This window comes from Eptesicus fuscus, chromosome 11 (genome assembly GCF_027574615.1).
Source record: "Eptesicus fuscus isolate TK198812 chromosome 11, DD_ASM_mEF_20220401, whole genome shotgun sequence".
NCBI classification, from domain to species: domain Eukaryota; kingdom Metazoa; phylum Chordata; class Mammalia; order Chiroptera; family Vespertilionidae; genus Eptesicus; species Eptesicus fuscus.
The window spans coordinates 7,668,747-7,686,958 of record NC_072483.1 but is presented as its reverse complement, the minus strand read 5'-3'; the positions used below and the strand labels follow the sequence as shown (position 1 = coordinate 7,686,958).

Below are 18,212 nucleotides of genomic sequence, written 5' to 3'. Positions count from 1 at the left end.
TCTCTCTCTCTCTCTCTCTCTCTCTCTCTCTCTCTTTAAAATCAATTTTTTTTAAAAAAGAAAAGAAAAAAATGGGTAGTCTTGCATTTCATCAAACTGAAAGAACAACATCAAGAAAGTGAAGACAACCCACAGGATGGGAGAAAATTTTTCCAAATCATGTATCTGATAAAGAACCTGTATCTAGAATATGCAAAGAACTCATATAAGTCAATAATAATAAAAAGAAAATAAACCAATTAAAAACGAGCAAAGGATAAACATTTCTCCAAAGAAGATATACAAATAGCCAATAGGCACATGAAAAAAACGCTCAACATCATTAGCCATCAGGGAAGCGAAATCAAAACCACAATGAGATCAGTTCACACCCACTAGGATGCTCTCATCAAAAAGACAGACGACAGCAAGTGTGTGGAGAAAGCAGAACCCTCGCCCACTGCTGATGGGAAAGCGCTGAGTTGCTCTGGAAAACAGTCCAGCAGTTACTCAAAAAGCTAAACATAGTTACTACATCACCCAGCAACTCAACTCCGATGTGTATTCCCAAGAAAAATAAAAACGTGTGTGTACATAAAACTTGTACAAGTATGTTTATAGCAGCATTTTTCATAATAGCCAAGAAGTAGAAACAACTCAAACGTCCATCAAGTGATAAATGGATAAACAAAATGTAGTCTATCCATTGAATGAACTATGACTCAGCTATAAAAAGGACTGAAGTACTGATACACGTTCAATATGGATGACCCTAGAAAGCATTATGCTAAGTCGAAGAAGCTAGTCACAAAAGACCACATATTGTCTGATTCCATCTATGTATAAAATGCCCCAAAGAGGCGAAGCTCTATCAAAAGTAGACTCATGGTTGCCCAGGACCAGGGGAGGTAGAAGAAAAGTGGGAAAGTGATTGCTAAAGGGTACAGGGTTCCTTTGGGGGGGGTGGAGGGTGATGAAAATGTTCTACAATTGATTATGGTCAAACCATTTAATTGTACACTATACATGGGTAAACTGTATGGTAAGTGAATTATATCTCAATAAAGCTGTTATTGGCTCCTTCTTCCCCTCCAACAAGGAAAAGGAACCAGGAGCCTGTCTTTACGCTGTAGGAGTACCACTCTGCTGTCCCAACATAATTATTACTACATCCCACTCACTCTACAAAGGGCCCTGGTTTGTCTGATAAATGTATGTCCTCACCCTGTCACTGTGTGTTATCAGGCAGGAGTTATCTGGGCTTCAGTTTCCCCATCTGTAAACCAGGCTCCCCCCAGTTCTGACCACCTCTGACCCTAGCACTATATCCCAAAAGCTCTACTTTAGAAGCTGTAAAGCCCTGCTCAGTTGGACATAGGTTCATCATGCTTTGGAAGATGAACCTAAATTAGCAGAGAGTTGAAGCCTTGGGCCAGTATTAATTACTGGATCCCAGGATGCAGAGGCAAGACAAAGAGGAATTCCTTAGTGTACCAGTTACTGATATTCAATTTCCTCCTATGCCACTAAGAAAGGTGATCCAATCACAGCAACTCGGGGAAAACGCTCCAACCACATCCCCTACAAATGAAAACAGATCAACACTTCCTGTGAGGGGCCCTCACAGAAAACACCATATCCTTAGGGAACTTGGCAGGTTTGGCAGCAGGTAGCTGAGTCTTGTCTAAATGGGATTTGGTGAGGCACCCAAGAGGGCTAGGTATCGTGACAGTCAAGGTCATCTGAGCACACAATGGGACGATCATTTCCTAGTCCTCCTACCCATGACCACTGAGGAATAAAATTACACCAAAGGAACTCAAGAGGAGTTATTTTGTTCTCATCCCTTTTATACTCATAAGAATGAGCCTAAAAATAGCCTTTCTGCCCACTCCCCACCCTCCCAGGCCTAGGTCTGTGTGGCAGGTCCCACAGGCATATGTGGTGTCCACCACAGCTACGCAGAGAGGTGAGCCCACCTCTGGGCTTTGTAGTAGCAGATCCTTAGAAACAAGGTAAAGTGAAAGAAGAAGGCACGGAATAAACCCCACTCCCATCAATCCACCCAAGAACAGGACAGATAGATGCTCACCAGGGTCATCAAGAACGGAAATCAACACGAAGACAGATGATGGTGGCAAATTGCCCCCATCTAGTCAGCAGTCCTGGCCATGGAGCCAGTTACCGGAGAAGAAGGCGAAGGTTGGGCAGAGCTTTGTCTGGAGGCAGGGGAGAGGTCTGAAGGAACAAACACACTGGCACCAAGACAGCCCATGAACTAGCCTCCAACTAGGAGAGCAAGGCGTTTCAGACCGGATGCCCCCCTCACCGCTGTCGGCCTCTTTACAGAGGTAGGTGTGGGGAAAGGACCAAGGGACCATTCAAAAGCTGGCGGCCAGGAGCAAGGGAGAGAGGAGCCAGGGGGGATCTGCATGCAGGGGTCTGCGTGGGTTTCTGCTGGCTGCCGGTGTGCGGCTTCCATAGACTGGCAAGGGCCCCTGTAGCCGCAGCTGGCCAGGGAGGCTGCAGCTTCTGATGGTGCAATTCCTACATCCAAGGCGGTCCACGGGGCTGGGAGGTGGAGGCAGCTGCCGCTCTGTGCTGCTCAGAGGCCACATTTCAGGATGATGTGGTAGCCATCACTGCTTTCCGCTGCAAGAGGAAAACACTGGGTATTTTTCAGGAAGAAAGGCATGGCGCCGTGGCACGGGGGAGTCACGGGAAGCATGGAATAGGGCACCACAGAAGCCCCATCATGAATGTTGGCGAGACCAAAGCAGATACCTCCACACATGCCTTCCCGTCTGTCTGATAACAGGCCTTCCCACCTCAGCTCCGGGCCCAAGGACCAAAAGACCCACGTCCCAGGAGGCTCTGCGCACACTGTTCCTCAGGTGTGTGCAGCCTCCTTGGGTGAGGGTCTCTCAGGCCCATCACGACGCAGCATCCTTCTGATCGACTCCACACACTCACTGCCTTTCCTTCTCCTGGCCCACGAGTTCCAGACTCCTTCCTCAGGAGGGCCCTTCATACCCCACCCCACACACCCGCCCGCCCGGGTCCCCAACCCACCAGACCCAGCTGCTGTATCCCATGCTCACTTTTCCTAGAGCCTGCGGTTCACAAAAACTCAAACGCATCTTCTGTCCACCTGACACTGAGTCTGTGGAGAAGACACCGTCTGGCCAGGACTTCCTTTTCAGAAGTGACTCTGGGGCCAGTCTCACTGATCCTCTCCCGCCAGGCCAGGCTTCACGGGGAGTTCGTGCTTCTCCTTCCCCGAGGACGTTCCTGGTAACATCCTCTAGAGGGGACAGTGCACAGGCAGCCCCCCTCTCTCAGCATGTTACCCTGGGAGTGCAGCCATCATACTTCAACTAAGCAAAAACAGCTGGTGGGGGCTTTACCTTTTAAGGTGCTGAGGACAAAACAGGATTCATCCTGGAAATTCTGCACCATCTGAAAGGCAAGAGGGAGACCATGTCCCTTCAATCATGAGCTCACGTAGGAAAGCCCCAGGGGTAGGAGCCCAGAGCCCGGACTACATTTTTGTTCACTTTTGTTTTGCTTTTTCCCAGTTACTGGGTCTTCCAGTCCTTATCACAGATACCATACATGAGCCTGTACGTATATAGTAGCAAAAGATAAAAAAATAGCGTGCTTTAAAAACCTGGGTAATTAGCAGGTTCTGATTGTGAGTCCTAAGAGGGCCAAGTACAGGAGTGGGCAACAAACAGTAGGTTTCCAGTTTTGAGTATATGAAACACATCTATAATAATAAAGGGTAATATGCTAATGAGACCAGACGTCTTCTGGACATCATTCTGGACATCCTTCCTGATGAAGCTGGGGCCGGCAGGGGAAAGGAAGGCCTATTCTTGCATGAATTTTCATGCATCGGGCCTCTAGTCCTATATAATAAAAGCTTAATATGCTAAGTGTCCAGTCGTCTGGCCATCCAGTCAACCAATCAAAGTGTAATCCTATCTAATAATAGACAAATATGCAAATTGACCATACTTCCGACACACCCACAAGCCACGCCCACCATCCAATCAGAGCGAGCACGCAAATTAACCCAAACCAAGATGGCTACAGCCACAGAGAGCAAGGTTCCCTAGGTAACAGAGGAAGCCAAGCTTTCCGCCTGCGCTTGCCAGGCCTAAGCCTCCACTCAAGCTACAAAGTTTCAATTATAGAAGGTAAACAAATTCAAACAAATGGCGGCAGAATGGAGCTTGAGAGAGCAGGCCAGGGTTGCCGCCGGCAACAGGGGAAGCAAAGCTTTCTGCACACCCTGGCCGGGCCCACCTGCTTAAGGCAACAAAGTTTCAATTATAACCCCAACACAAATGGCTGCCGCCTCGAAGGGAGCCCCAGGCTTGGCTCCACTCCAGACTACAAAGTTTCAATTGTAGAAGAAAAATAAATTCCAGATTTTTACCAGGGCCTCCGCTTGCGTTGCCAGGGGGCGTGTACCGCCTGCAAACCACCACAGGCCCCTCGCTCAGGCCGCCCCACACCCCAAGGGAACCCCCACCTGATCCTGGATGCCCTTCAGGGCAAACCAGCTGGCCCCCACCCCTGTACCAGGCCTCTATCCTATCTAATAAAAGAGTATTATGCAGATTGATCATCACTGCAACACTCAATATAGCTGCCCCCATGTGGTCAAAGATCGTGCCCCCATGTGGACACAAGATGGCCACCACAAGATGGCCAGCAGGAGAGAGCAGTTGGGAGGCACCCGGCCTGCAAGGGAGGGCAGTTGAGAAGGACCAGGCCTGCAAGGGAGGGCAGTTGGAGGTGATCAACCCTGCAGGAGAGAGGGCAGTTAGAGGTAACCAGGCCAGCAGAGGAGGGAAGTTGGGGGCAAACAGGCTGGCAGCAGAGTGGTTAGGGGGTGATCAGGCTGGCAGGCAGAAGCAGTTAGGGGCAATCAGGAAGGCAGGAAGGCAAGCAGTTGGGAGCCAGCAGTCCTGGATTGTGAGAGGGATGTCCGACTGCCCGTTTAGGCCCGATCCCTGGGATCGGGCCTAAACGGGCAGTCGGACATCCCTTGAGGGGTCCCAGATTGGAGAGGGTACAGGCTGGGCTGAGGGACAACCCCCCTCCATGCACGAATTTCGTGCACCGGGCCTCTAGTATGCTAATGATATGCTAAGGCCGCTCAACTGCTCGCTATGACATGCACTGACCACCAGGGGGCAGGCACTCTGACCGGTAGGTTAGCTTGCTGCTGAGGTCCGGCTGATCAGGACTGAGTGAAACGGGCTGAACACGCCCTAAAGCCGCCCCCCCCCCCCCCCCCCCCCCCCGGCCCCAATCATGCACCAGACCTCTAGTAGTTAATAAAGCTACTGTAATAATCATAACCTGCATGTCTTTTTCCATAATGTGGATGAAAAAGGAGCCACATGCTAACCTGACAAGCTGAGGGGAGGCCTGCTCCGTGGAGGCCTTACAAACTCAGAGACCTAAAGTAACCTCAGAGGATGGTCTGAAATGAACACTTCCCAACTCCAAGAGGTCATGGCGGGCAATCATGCCCTAGGCGGGCATTTCTCCCTGACAAAGGCCAGTCTCACCCTAACTGAGCCTGTCTGTTGTCTGGTTTTGCATCTAGGATAACATACCTGATAACGTGCCTTTGGAATGTCAAAGCAATTTCCTTTTTTCTGGGCCCTCAAAGCACAGCCTCCCCAGAGCAGAGACCACAGATCCCCTCGTCATTGTTATTGTATTAGTTTTGACTGTTAACTACCTTATACCCACCAATGTAAAAGAAGTGTCTATTCCTTTTACTTTTCACCCAATCCCAGAGATTTCTCTGCTTTGCCTTCTCCTGCCTCCCTAATCAGTCACCAATGAACTCCATGTAATCCCCTTACACCTTCTCCTTTGACTATAATGTTTAAAATAAGGTGCAGAGGAGGACCACGATGGCAGCGTAGGTGAAGGCCAGCACTCGCACCTCCCACAACCACATTAAAATCACAATTAAAACACAGAAAACCATCATTCAGAACAGCCTGAAAGCTAGCTGAACGGCAGCCCTACAACTAGAGAAGTAAAGAATAAAGTACATTGAGCCTGGGAGGAGGGTTGGAGGCGCGGAGGCACAGAAAGGGCTGGTCCAACACCCATGTGTAGCGGTTTTTTTTTTAATTGGGAGAGATATCATGGCTGTGGAGGCCTCCTGTGAGGAGCAAGGGGTCCCTGCCACACACCAGCCCCCCAGCCCAGAGTTCCAGTGCTGGGAAGAGCAGTCCCCATATGTGGCTGAGTGACATGGAGGCGGTTGGAGTGCCAAGGAGTTCCTCTTTAAGGGCCAGCACATGGGCTTACCCAGACTCCATCCCTCTGGGCTTCAACACTAGAGTGGCGGCTTGAAAGGAACGTGAGACATTAGGGAAGGAACTGGATTGTCTGGCATTGGGGCAAGAACCTGGGGGTGGCTTTCTCCCAGACAGGGGCACTCATGGGGGTTCCTGTGCTGGGACCTCCCCTATCCCAGAGCTGACTGACAGCCATCAGCTTGGCTCACAGGGAAAATTTCCATAAGCTTGGCTCACACTGTTTGCTTCATCCTGATGATTCCCTAAGACTACACCCCATCCAATTTGCAGCCCCACTGAAGCTGTTTGCATAGGCTTTTCCATATGAATGGCCTGTCCAGGTTCAGGCTTCAGACTTTCCTAAAATCTCTTAAACAAGCAGCTGACATCAATAAGAGAACATGCTTCACAGTTAGGTGCACTTGGTCACTTCAAAGCCCAACACAAGTGGCAGCCATCTGTAGATCTCTCTGCAGCTCCTGCCCCAGGCAGTGGCTGGGGTTGCAACTCCTAGAAGTCCCCAGAGCCAGTGCACCAAGTGGACAGCTTCAGACCATACCAGATTACAACTCTATACATCCATAAGTGACACACTCAAGGAGAAGACTCAATGCGGACCAAAGCCCCAGTGAAGCAAGTCTCACTCCATAGGGGTGTCTCTTGCACAGCAGCTCTCCCACTGTAGTTGGCACTGGTCCTTACAGCCAATTGGCAGGGGGGGGGGTGCGGTGGGGGGAGGTCAAGTACTCTCAGTGACACCAACAGCAATCAAAGCTCAACTACAACAAGACAGTGTACACAGCCCACACAAGGGCACACCTAGAGTGCTCAGCTGAGATGACTGGGGAGGTTGAGCCACTGGAGCCTACAGAACACGTACTCCACAAGGTCACTCTACCAACTCCAGGAGACATAGAAGCTCTGCCCAATACATAGAAACAAACACAGGAAGCAGCCAAAATGTGGAACAAAGAAACATGTCACAAATGAAAGAAATGGAAGCAAGCAAACTACTGGATACAGAGTTCAAAACAATGGTTATAAGGTTGTTCAAGGATCTTAATGAGAGCTTCAAGGGACTTACTAAGAATTTCAAAGACATTAAAAAGGACCAGGCAGAAATTCAGCATACACTAACTGAAATAAAGAATAATTTACAGGGATTCAACAATAGAACAGAGAATGTGGAGAATCAAATCAACGATTTGGAATATGAGGAAAGAAAAAACACCCAATTGGAAGAGCAAAAAGAATAAAGAATCCAAAAATATGAAAATAGTATAAGGAGCCTCTGGGACAACGTCAAGCATAACAACATTAGCATAATGGGGGTGCCAGAAGAAGAGATAAAGCAAGATATTGAAAACCTATTTGAAGAAATAATAACAGAAAACTTCCCCTATCTGGTGAAGGAAATAGACTTACAAGTCCAGGAAGCACAGAGAGTCCCAAACAAGAGGAACCCAAAGAAGCCCACACCAAGAAACATCATAATTAAAATGCCAAAAGTTAAAGAAAAAGAGAATCTTAAAAACAGCAAGAGAAAAGCAGTCAGTTATCTACACAGGAATGCCCATATGACTGCCAGCTGATTTCTCAACAGAAACTTTGCAGGCCAGAAGAGAGTGGCAAGAAATATTCAAAATGATGAAAAACATGAACCTATAACCAAGATTACTCTACCCAGAAAAGCTATCATTTAGAATTGAAGGTCAGATAAAGAGTTTCACAGACAAGAAAAAGCTAAAAGAGTTCATCACCACCAAACCAATGTTACATGAAATGTTGGGTATTCTTTAGAAGAGGAAGAAAGAAGAAAGAAGAAAGAGAAAAGAAGAAAGAAGAAAGAAGAAGGAGAAGAGATAAAAAATATGAACAATAAAGTGGCAATAAATACATATCAACAACTGAATCTAAATCAAAATAAACAAACAAGAAACTTAATGAACAAAATAAACTGATGAATAAAATAGAACCAGAGGCCGAAACCGGTTTGGCTCAGTGGATAGAGCTTCGGCCTGCGGACTCAAGGGTCCCGGGTTCGATTCCGGTCAAGGGCATGTACCTTGGTTGCGGGCACATCCTCAGTAGGGGGTGTGCAAGAGGCAGCTGGTCGATGTTTCTCTCTCATCGATGTTTCTAGCTCTCTATCCCTCTCTCTTCCTCTCTGTAAAAAATCATAAAATATATTTAAAAAAATAAATAAATAAATAAAATAATAAAATAGAACCAGAGGCATGGAAACATGGAACAGACTGACGAATTTCAGAGGGAAGGGGACAAGGGGACGGGAAGAGAGTAACCAAAAATGTTCTATGCATATATGCATTACCTATGGCCCAGACAATAGGGTGGTGAAGGCCTGGGGCAGGGCAGAAACTGGGTGGAGGAAAAAGGGGGGACACCTGTAAAACTCAACAATAAAGACTTCAAAACAAAAACAGGAAGCAAACAAGATGTCCTGAGGTACATGTATAAACAAACCGTGGTATATCCTTTATAACAAAAGGCTAATATGCAAATCAACCAAACAGTGGAATAACCAGTTGCTATGATGCTCACTGACCACCAGGGGGCAGATGCTCAACGCAGGAGCTGCCCCCTGGTGGTCAGTGCGCTCCCACAGGGGGAGTGCTGCTCAGCCAGAAGAGCACAGCAGCGGTGGTGGGAGCCTCTCCCGCCTCCACAGCAGTCAAGACATCCCCGAGGGCTCCCGGACTGCGAGAGGGCACAGGCCGGGATGAGGGACCCCCCGCGAGTGCACGGATTTCATGCACCGAGCCTCTGGTTCTGCAATAAGAAGAAATGAACTATCAAGCCATGAAAAGACATAGAGGAACCTTAAATGCCCATTGTTAAGTGTCAGAAGCCAGTCTGAAAAGGCTACTTACTATATGATGCTAACCATATAACATTCTGAAAAAGGCAAAACTATCTAGATAGTAAAATTATCAGTAATTGCCAGAGTTTCAAGGGATGAGGAGAGGGGAAGAGGGATAAAGAGGTAGGACACAGGGCACTTTTGGGGGCAATGAAGTGACTGTACATGAATATAATGGTGGACACATGACATCATGCATTTGTCAAAATCCACAGAACTGTACAGCAGCAACAGTGAAATCTAATGTAAACTAGGGACTTCAGTTAATGATAATATACCAATATTGCCTCATCAATTATAACAAATGTACCACATTAATGATAGAAGAAGTTGTGCATGTGTTGGGGGGGAGCGGATATGGGAACTCTCTGTACTTTCTGCATAATTTTTCTATAAACCTAAAACTGCTCTAAAAAAATAAAGTGTATTTTTTAAAAAGACTGGGGGGCAGGGAGGGAGACAACAACCATAAAAAATATAATAAAATCACGTGCAAAACTGCCGTTCTCTCAAACTGTTGAGATTTTGCTTCCCGTCAATGGTCAGTTTGGCTCAAATAAACTCATAAAAAAAATCTTACAGGTTTGGACGTTTCTTACATGGACAATACGAACAGCTGTAAGCCTACCTTTGCCCACCCCTGTCTGAACAGAGTGCCACTCCCTGCATCTCACAATGTGGTGGGGATTGTAGACTCCTCACCAGCCGCCTCTCAGGAGTTCCCATTTTGATAAACTACCTTGTGATTTTGGACAAGTTTCTTCCTGTCTCATGTCCTATCTGTAAAATAGGGCTGTTTTCAATGATGAAAATATAACCAGGATGTAGAGTGATGGAAGCTGGCATCACAACTGCTGGGTTAAAGATAGAGACAATCTTAAAAGCAGGAAGAGACGGTGTACACGTGCTTCGCAGAACTGCCCATGGGCCTGTGAACATGACCCTGGCACGTCTGTCCTCCAGGCAGACGCCCTGGAGAACTGTGCGCACACACAGACACCGAGGAACGTTCAACATGGCACCCACACCCCAATTGGCCCCATGCTGTCCGCAGTGCCAGCGACCGCCAGCAGCACACCTCAGAGACATCAAGTGGGAAAAAGGAAGTCGCAGACGCCACACGCTACTATTCCACTTACATGAAATTTTTAAATAGGCAAAATTCAACAGTACATTGAGGAGGAACAAGAGAATGATGAACACACAGTTCAGACCGGCAGTGCAGGGTGGAGAGGAATATGAAACGAGCTCACCAAGGGGCTCCTAACGAAACACTGTGTTGTGTTAACCTCAGGGCAGGTTATTCTTGAAACTTCGATTATTCTTGAAACTGCACATACGCATCATATACTCTTGGCATACGTGTGCTGTATTCCACTACATAAATGGAAAGAATTCTAAAAATACACACACATACATACACATACACACCACACTCACACACTAGCCAATACGACAGCAAAACCCTTTCCAACTTAAAAAATGCAACCACATTTTATTGCCTGTCTGGATTACTGCCCCAAATCCTGCAAACCCACCACCTGTAGACCCCGGCCCCACCCTGCAGAGCCTAATGATGTGTGAAGCACATTTATTCTGTACTGCTGGCCTGCTCCCGCGAGGTCCCTTGGCGGCCGCCCACTTGGCATGCAAAGCCCGAGGCAGAGCCCACACGGGCTTAATCAGTAACTCCCTCATTTAATTAAGTGCCCTTGCACCCCAGGGGCCGCTCGGCGGCTGGCCAGGCTGCCTGCGGTGCTCCGGACAATTAAGAACCAGAGGTTTCCAATTGATTTGGGGTTAAGAGGCAGGGAGACTTCGGGGAATAAGAATGGCCTACTTAGCTGAGGTGGCATTTGAGTTCTCTTCTCTGCTTCACTTGCTTAACTGCCTACTCTTGGGGGTACAGGGCAAGCTGGGGAAGGACCTTCCTTCAGGGACCAGTGAAATTGCAAGGGTTCCATACATTCTTGGCTTTTGTCTTCACAGAAGAAATTCGTTCTGAATTGCAAAGTAACAAGTTTTCCATGCCACCACAACAACCCACTGCTCAGGGCAGTGTGACCTTCCTGGCTAGTCCAAAGTTAAGTTCTCAGGCCAGAGACTCTGGGCTTCATTTTCTTTATCTGTGAAATGGGGCAAAAAAAATAACTGCATTAGATTTGGACATAATGACATGGAAGGAATTCTGACCTCGTGACGCAAATAGCAAAGTGCAGAGGGATGTACAGCTGCATGTGGGCTGCGCGTTTGAGAAACCAGCACGTACACACTCAGGCACACACTCCACTGGCATAGGACTACCTGGCTGCACCTCATCACACTTAAGCACACCCCTCCAGGAAGAAGAGGGGGAAGCCAGGGCCTTGCACACCTGCCTTCCGCTGCTCCATGCTGCCTGGCTGCTTACTCTGTGACTTGCTTTTTAAATAAAAAGGAAGGAACACCACCTCACCTCACCTCACAGGCTCTGAAGTATAGGATTACTACTAACTAGTGGCCCGGTGCACGAAATTTGTGCACGGGGGGGGGGGTGTTCCTCAGCCCGGCCTGCACCCTCTCCAATCTGGGACCCCTCGAAGGATGTCCTACTGTCAGTTTACAGGGATCGGGCCTAAACCGGCAGTAGGACATCCCTCTCACAATCTGGGACTGCTGGCTCCAGCCACTCACCTGCCTGCCTGCCTGCCGATTGCCCCTAACCACTCTGCCTGCCAGCCTGCTCGCCCCCAAATGCCCCACCCCTCGCTGTCCTGATCACCCCCAACTGGCCCCCCTGCTGGTCTGCTTATCCCCAACGGCCCCTGCCATCCCATCCTGGCCTGATCACCCCCCAGCGACCCAAGGTCCCAGCCCCTCCTTTTTTTTTTTTTTTTTCAGCGCCTCTTTGAGCAGAGGCCAGGGCCGGCTGGAAGCAAGTATCTAGGATTTATTTATCTTCTATAATTGAAACTTTGTAGCCTTGAGCGAAGGCCAGGGCCAGCCAGGGCAGGCGGGAAGCTTGGCTTCCTCCATTGCCGAGGCAACCCAAGCCTCCTGCTTGCTCCAGCTCTGTGGCCAGCAGCCATCTTGGTTGGGTTAATTTGCATACTCGCTCCTGATTGGCTTGTGAGTGTAGCTGGTGGGCGTAGCGGAGTGATAGTTAATTTGCATGTTTCTCTTTTATTAGTATAGATAACGACAATTTATGAAATAAATATACAGACCATTAAAAGCCTTACATTTTATACATCATCAAATTTAAAGATCTGTCCATCACTTGCTCCCCAAAATAACAAGTGCCTAGCACTGTCTGCAACAACATCCACTGCTTATTTAGCATCTCCTGGTACCTAACACAGTTTTCTCATTTTATCCTTACCTGCTCGATAGGTATAATTATCCCAGTTTTACAGATGTGGTAACTGAGGCTCAAAGAGGTTAAATAAATTTGCCCAAGGTTGCTCAGCTACTAGGAGCCAGTTGCAGGTCGGGGACACCAGTCCAATTCCAAATATCACGTTTTCTCTATGTCCCCAGCAACCACTCCTATGCCACTTCCCCTAAAATCCTCTACATAGGCTTTCAGAGTTCCCACAGCTGGCTCAGGGTTTGCAGGGGCTGGGCAGGGGGATTAGGGTTCCAGCCCTGCTCCAATCAGCCTGTCTATTTTTTAAAAGGTTCAATTCAGGAGAGGTTGGATAGCCTACTGGCTCAGTGCTCGGGCTCTACAGCTGGATTACCAGGGATTCCCCGCGCCACCCCGCCCTTGGCTCCAGCCCTTACTAACTGTGCAACCTGGGCACTTGCCTCTCTGTGTCTCAGTTTCCTACCTGTGAGATGGGATAATCCATCATAGGTGGGCTATGAGTTATTCACAGAGGCTGCTGGAGACCCAGGCAGTTCCTCTTAAAGGCCTAACACACAGACTTACTCAGACTCATTCCCAGGGAGGAAGGAACTGGATGTCTAGTATCAGGGCAAGAACTTGGGGTCAGCTTTCTCCCAGACAGGGATGCTCACAGGGGTCACTGTTCCTATGCTGAGACCTCCCCGTCCCCCATCCCCCCCTTCCCTCCACTCACCCTCCCACCCTCCAGTTACAAAGCTGACTGGCAGGCACTGTATCTGAGTCTCCATCAACGTGGCTCACACTGTTTGCTTCGCCCTGGTGATTCCCCTCACCCAATTTGCAGCCCCAGCCAAACGGATTGCAGCAGGTTTTTTCATATGAACACCCTGTCCTAGCTCAGGCTTTAGACTTTCCTAAAATCTCTCAAACAAGTAACAGCTGATGTCAGTGCGCCCCATACCTCTTGATAAGGGGCCCCAAGGCCTGGCACTAGCAGCAGCCTGCCTTGCTTCACAGCTTGGCCTCCCCTGGACACTTCCAAGCCCAACACAAGTAGCAGCCATCTGCAGATCAATCTGTAGCTCTTGTCCAGTGGCCCCAGGAAGGGTACAGGCAGTGGCCGACTTTGCACCTCCCAGGAGACTGCAGAGCCATGCACCAAGTGGACAGCTTCAGACCATGCCAGATTTCAGCTCTACACATCCACGAGTGACACATTCAAGGGGAAGATTTTGTGAGCACCAAAGCCCCACTGAAGCAAGTCCTAATCCATAGGGGTATCTCTTGCACAGCAGCTCTTCCACTGTAGTCGCCACTGGTCCTCACAGCCAATTGGCCTGGGGGTCAATTCCTCCCAGTGACACCAACAGCAATCAAGGCTCAACTACAACAGGACAGTGTACACAGCCCACACAGGGGCACACCTACAGTGCCCAGCTCAGGTGACTGGGGAGGCTGAGCATCTGGGGCATACAGGACACTTACACCACAAGGTCACTCTACCAACTCCAGGAGACACAGCAGCTCTACCCAAATACATAGAAACAAACACAGGGAAGCAGCCAAAATGTGGAGACAAAGAAACATGTCACAAATGAAAAAAAAAAAAAAAAAACACACACAGAAAAAATCTCCAGAAAAAGAACTAAATGAAGTGGAAGCAAACAAACTACTAGATATAGTTCAAAACAATGGTTGTAAGGATACTCAAGGGTCTTAATGAGAGCTTCAAGGCACTTACTAAGAATTTCAAGAATGTAGGTGAGAACTTCAAAGACATGAAAAAGGACCAGTCAGAAATTAAGCATACACTAACTGAAATAAAGAATAATTTACAGGGATTCAACAGTAGAACAGAGAATGTGGAGAATCAAATCAACGATTTGGAATATGAGGAATCAAAAAACACCCAATTAGAAGAGCAAAAAAGATAAAGAATCTAAAAATATGAAGACAGTGTAAGAAGCCTCTGGGACAACTGTAACATTATGGGGGTGCCAGAAGGAGAAGAGAGAGAGCAAGATATTGAAAACCTGTTTGAAGAAATAATGACAGAAACCTTCCCCTACCTGGTGAAAGAAATAGATTTACAAGTTCAGGAAGCACAGAGAGTCCCAAACAAGAGGAACCCAAAGAAGCCCACACCAAGAAACATCATAATTAAAATGCCAAAAGTTAAAGAAAAAGAGAATCTTAAAAACAGCAAGAGAAAAGCAGTCAGTTATCTACACAGGAATGCCCATATGACTGTCAGCTGATTTCTCAACAGAAACTTTGCAGGCCAGAAGAGAGTGGCAAGAAATATTCAAAGTGATGAAAAACAAGGACCTACAACCAAGATTACTCTACCCAGAAAAGCTATCATTTAGAATTAAAGGTCACATAAAGAGCTTTACAGATAAGAAAAAGCTAAAGGAGTTCATCACCGCCAAACCAGTATTAAATGAAATGTTGAAGGGTATTCTTGAAGAAGAAGGAAAAGGAGGAGAAGATAAATGTATAAACAAACAGGCGTGGCTCAGTGGTTGAGTGTCGACCTCTGAACCAGGAGGTCATGGTTCAATTCCAGTCAGGGCACATGCCAAGATTGCAGGTTTAATCCTCACTGGGGGGCGTGCAGAAGGCAACCAATCAATGAGTTTCTCTCATCATTAATGTTTCTCTCTCTCTCTCTCCCTCTCCCTTCCTCTCTGAAATCAATAAAAAAAATTCTTTTTAAATATATGAAAATTAAAGTGGCAATAAATACATATCTATCAACAATTGAATCTAAAAATGAAAATAAATGAACCAAGAAGCTAATGAATAAAATAGAACCAGAGGCATGGAAACATGGAATAGACCGACGAATCTGAGGAAAGACAGAGGGGAGAGATTAAAGAACATATATGCATATACGCATTACCTATGGACACAGACAATAGGGTGGTGAAGGCCTGGGATGGGGTGGGAACTGGGTGGAGGGGGACAATGAGGGGAGAAAAGGGGGACATCTGTAATACTCTCAACAATAAAGATTTTTTAAATAAAAAATAATTAAATGAGTCACTGCACGTGCACTTGGGACAGCAGTGGGAACAGTCGGCACTCGATAGTGCTGGCACCCTTACCATTAGTATTAAGAGGAAAGGTCAGAACAGAACAGGCTTAACAGCCTCCATTCTACAACTCGCAGGAACGCCGATGTGTCAGCAAGCCCGGTGAGCAGCCCTCCTCAGCCTGTGGAATCAGACCTGTGCCCCTGCCAGGGGCTGCTTGTGACCGGCCCAGGAAGGCTGTGGCACCTTCCCTATTCGGCAGAGGGGTCCTCCGTACTGAGCCACATCCTTCCCATCACCAACCCCCGTCCAGTTCACTTCTCACTGGGCCCTGCCGCCTGCCCTGGCCGAGCACCCTTCTCCTGACGCCTTCCGCCTTCCCTGCAAGAACCCTGAAGGCAGGCGTGCCGTCTGTGCTCCCAGTTCCTGCACGGCACCTGGCCGAGGGTGAGGTAATGGAGTGGATACTCGAAAGCTATTCAGGCCCAGTCATGGCTTCAGAGCTCTCTTCCTCCCAGCATCCAGGTGGCCACTGCAGCCTGTGGCATGCCGGTGAAACCCGTTGGCCATCTTTGGGCTAAAGTCACCCCCAGACCCCACAGGATGCAGGGTCCGCTGCTCCTCCCTGGGACACGAAGCTCCAGCTCACCAGGCAGGGCAGGCAGCAGCTCACCTCATTGCTGACCACCACGTGGATGCCCGTGGGCCCCTGCCGGTAGACCCGGTGGATGTGCTGTGGGGAGATGCTGTACAGGTTGGCGATCTTCTCAATCAACTCCAAGGTGGTCAGCTCTTCCAAGAAGATGGCATGGTACACTGAGGAGGCAGAAACAGGTGCTTCTATAGAGCAAGCGCTGCTTTTTACGGAGCTCGTCTACCCCACCCCGCCCTGCCCCACCCAGGAAAGCAGTCACTTGCTCCTGGGGGTGCTCATGCCCAGACAGGTCCATGGGGCGGGGCTGCAGTGGGCACATCCCTGGCCCCTCTCCCGTGTGCGGACCTGGCCGCCCTCTCCTGTGTGTGGCACGTGGCACTTAGCTCTGTGCTTCTTCGCAGGCCGAGGAGGCCGAGAGCAGGGGCCACCGGGGCCTTCACCAGAAGTATGGAGGCCGCACTGAGGGCTCAGAAGCCAGCGCCAGGGTCCAAGTGTTTGGATCTGGCTCTGCCACTTACAACGCTGTCACCTTGGGCCAGTCCCCTGTGCCTCTGTCCCCACATTTAAACGTTAGCAACCGCTGCTCAAGAAGCAGGTAAGCAACCACGTGGGCAGCCCTTCAGTCAGGGGCTGCAGCGCTCTCCCTGCCGGGGCTGCAGCGCTCTCCCTGCCGGGGCTGCAGCGCTCTCCCTGCCAGTCCCTGCCGGGGCTGCAGCGCTCTCCCTGCCGGGGCTGCAGCGCTCTCCCTGCCGGGGCTGCAGCGCTCTCCCTGCTGGGGCTGCAGAGCAGACAGGGCTCCTGCAGACGCGGCAGCCATGACGCCAGGGCGGCTTGCACTCAGCACGCAGGGCTCCCAGCGGGGAGCTCTCTGCTCATCTCCCTGGACCTCACACGCCACAGGGCCGTGGCGGTGTTCCTTTTACACCCGTGGAAGCTGATGCACAGGGTATCTGCCCAAGGACACGGGCCGCCAGGCGGCATGGCCAGCACTGGTACTCAAGGACAGGTGACCTCAAAGCCTGTGTCCTCTCTCACATTGCCTCCAACTCCCACGAAGTCCTGTGCCCCGAGGGGCTCTGGGAGCCCTCAGGCAGCAACCACGCCCTCCGGCCGGGGTCACAGGATGACGTGCTCCGGGACCACAGCCACCGAGCCACGTGTCACCCGTCCAGAGGCCAGAAGGCCCAGCTCCCAGTCCTACCACGAGAGCCTCAGAGGCCTTGGGGGACACTCCCACACGCTGGGCCCGTTTCCCAGGGTGTACAGTAAGTAAGCTGGACCAGAGGGATCTGGGGGATGCCTTGCACCTTAAACACTTCAAACCCAGGAAGAAGTTCAGCAAAACTTATCCTGCAGACACCGAAGTGAGGGGATCAGGGACACATTCTGTGAGAGCCCTCGTATTTCTTCCGTTCTACTGCCACCTGGCAACGGCCCTGAGGGGGGGCCTCACAGCTCACACACAGACCCTGTCCCCACCACCGTCCCCTGGAACCAGCCTGGGGGAGAGGAGGTCTCACAGCTCACACACAGACCCTGTCCCCACCACCGTCCCTGGAACCAGCCTGGGGGGGCCTCACAGCTCACACACAGATCCTGTCCCCACCACCGTCCCTGGAACCAGCCTGGGGGGGTGGCTCACAGCTCACACACAGACCCTGTCCCCACCACCACCCCTGGAACCAGCCTGGGGGGGGGGGGGCCTCACAGCTCACACACAGACCCTGTCCCCACCACCGTCCCCTGGCACCGGCCCTGGGGGTAGGGGGGCTCACAGCTCACCACACAGACCGCTGTCCCCACCACCATCCCGCTTCTGCTGCGGGGGTGCCCGGCTCTGCTCCACCTCCTGACAGACATAAATGGTCATCTTCGGCCTCACATTCCTGGCAGGAAGAAAGGCAATAAATAGCAGGTGTGGGAGACCAAACTCTGTTGTTGCAGATTGTTCCAGAACACAGGGTGACACAGGCGCGGGCACGACTCGGGG

The 18,212-nt window shown here is 49.8% G+C and overlaps 1 protein-coding gene across 1 annotated transcript; it reads right to left on the bottom strand.

The window, feature by feature from the left end:
• Positions 1–1,892: 1,892 nt before the first annotated feature.
• Positions 1,893–18,092, bottom strand: LOC129150789 (transcription factor CP2-like protein 1). Its single transcript, XM_054723493.1, has 4 exons — positions 18,005–18,092; positions 16,241–16,383; positions 3,387–3,438; positions 1,893–2,631 (listed from the first exon to the last, which is right to left on the bottom strand). The coding sequence occupies exons 1-4, from the start codon at positions 18,090–18,092 to the stop codon at positions 2,585–2,587; spliced, it is 330 nt and encodes a 109-aa protein (XP_054579468.1). The 3' UTR covers positions 1,893–2,584.
• Positions 18,093–18,212: the final 120 nt, after the last annotated feature.

Coding starts and splice junctions, on each gene's coding strand:
- LOC129150789 (XM_054723493.1), bottom strand. CDS start 18,092: ATGACCATTTATGTCTGTCAGGAGGTGGAGCAGAGCCGGGCACCCCCG. Junction 16,384..18,004: donor TGGGGACAGCGGTCTGTGTG/GTGAGCTGTGAG, acceptor CTGCCTCCTCAG/TGTACCATGCCATCTTCTTG. Junction 3,439..16,240: donor ACGTGGTGGTCAGCAATGAG/GTGAGCTGCTGC, acceptor CTTGCCTTTCAG/ATGGTGCAGAATTTCCAGGA.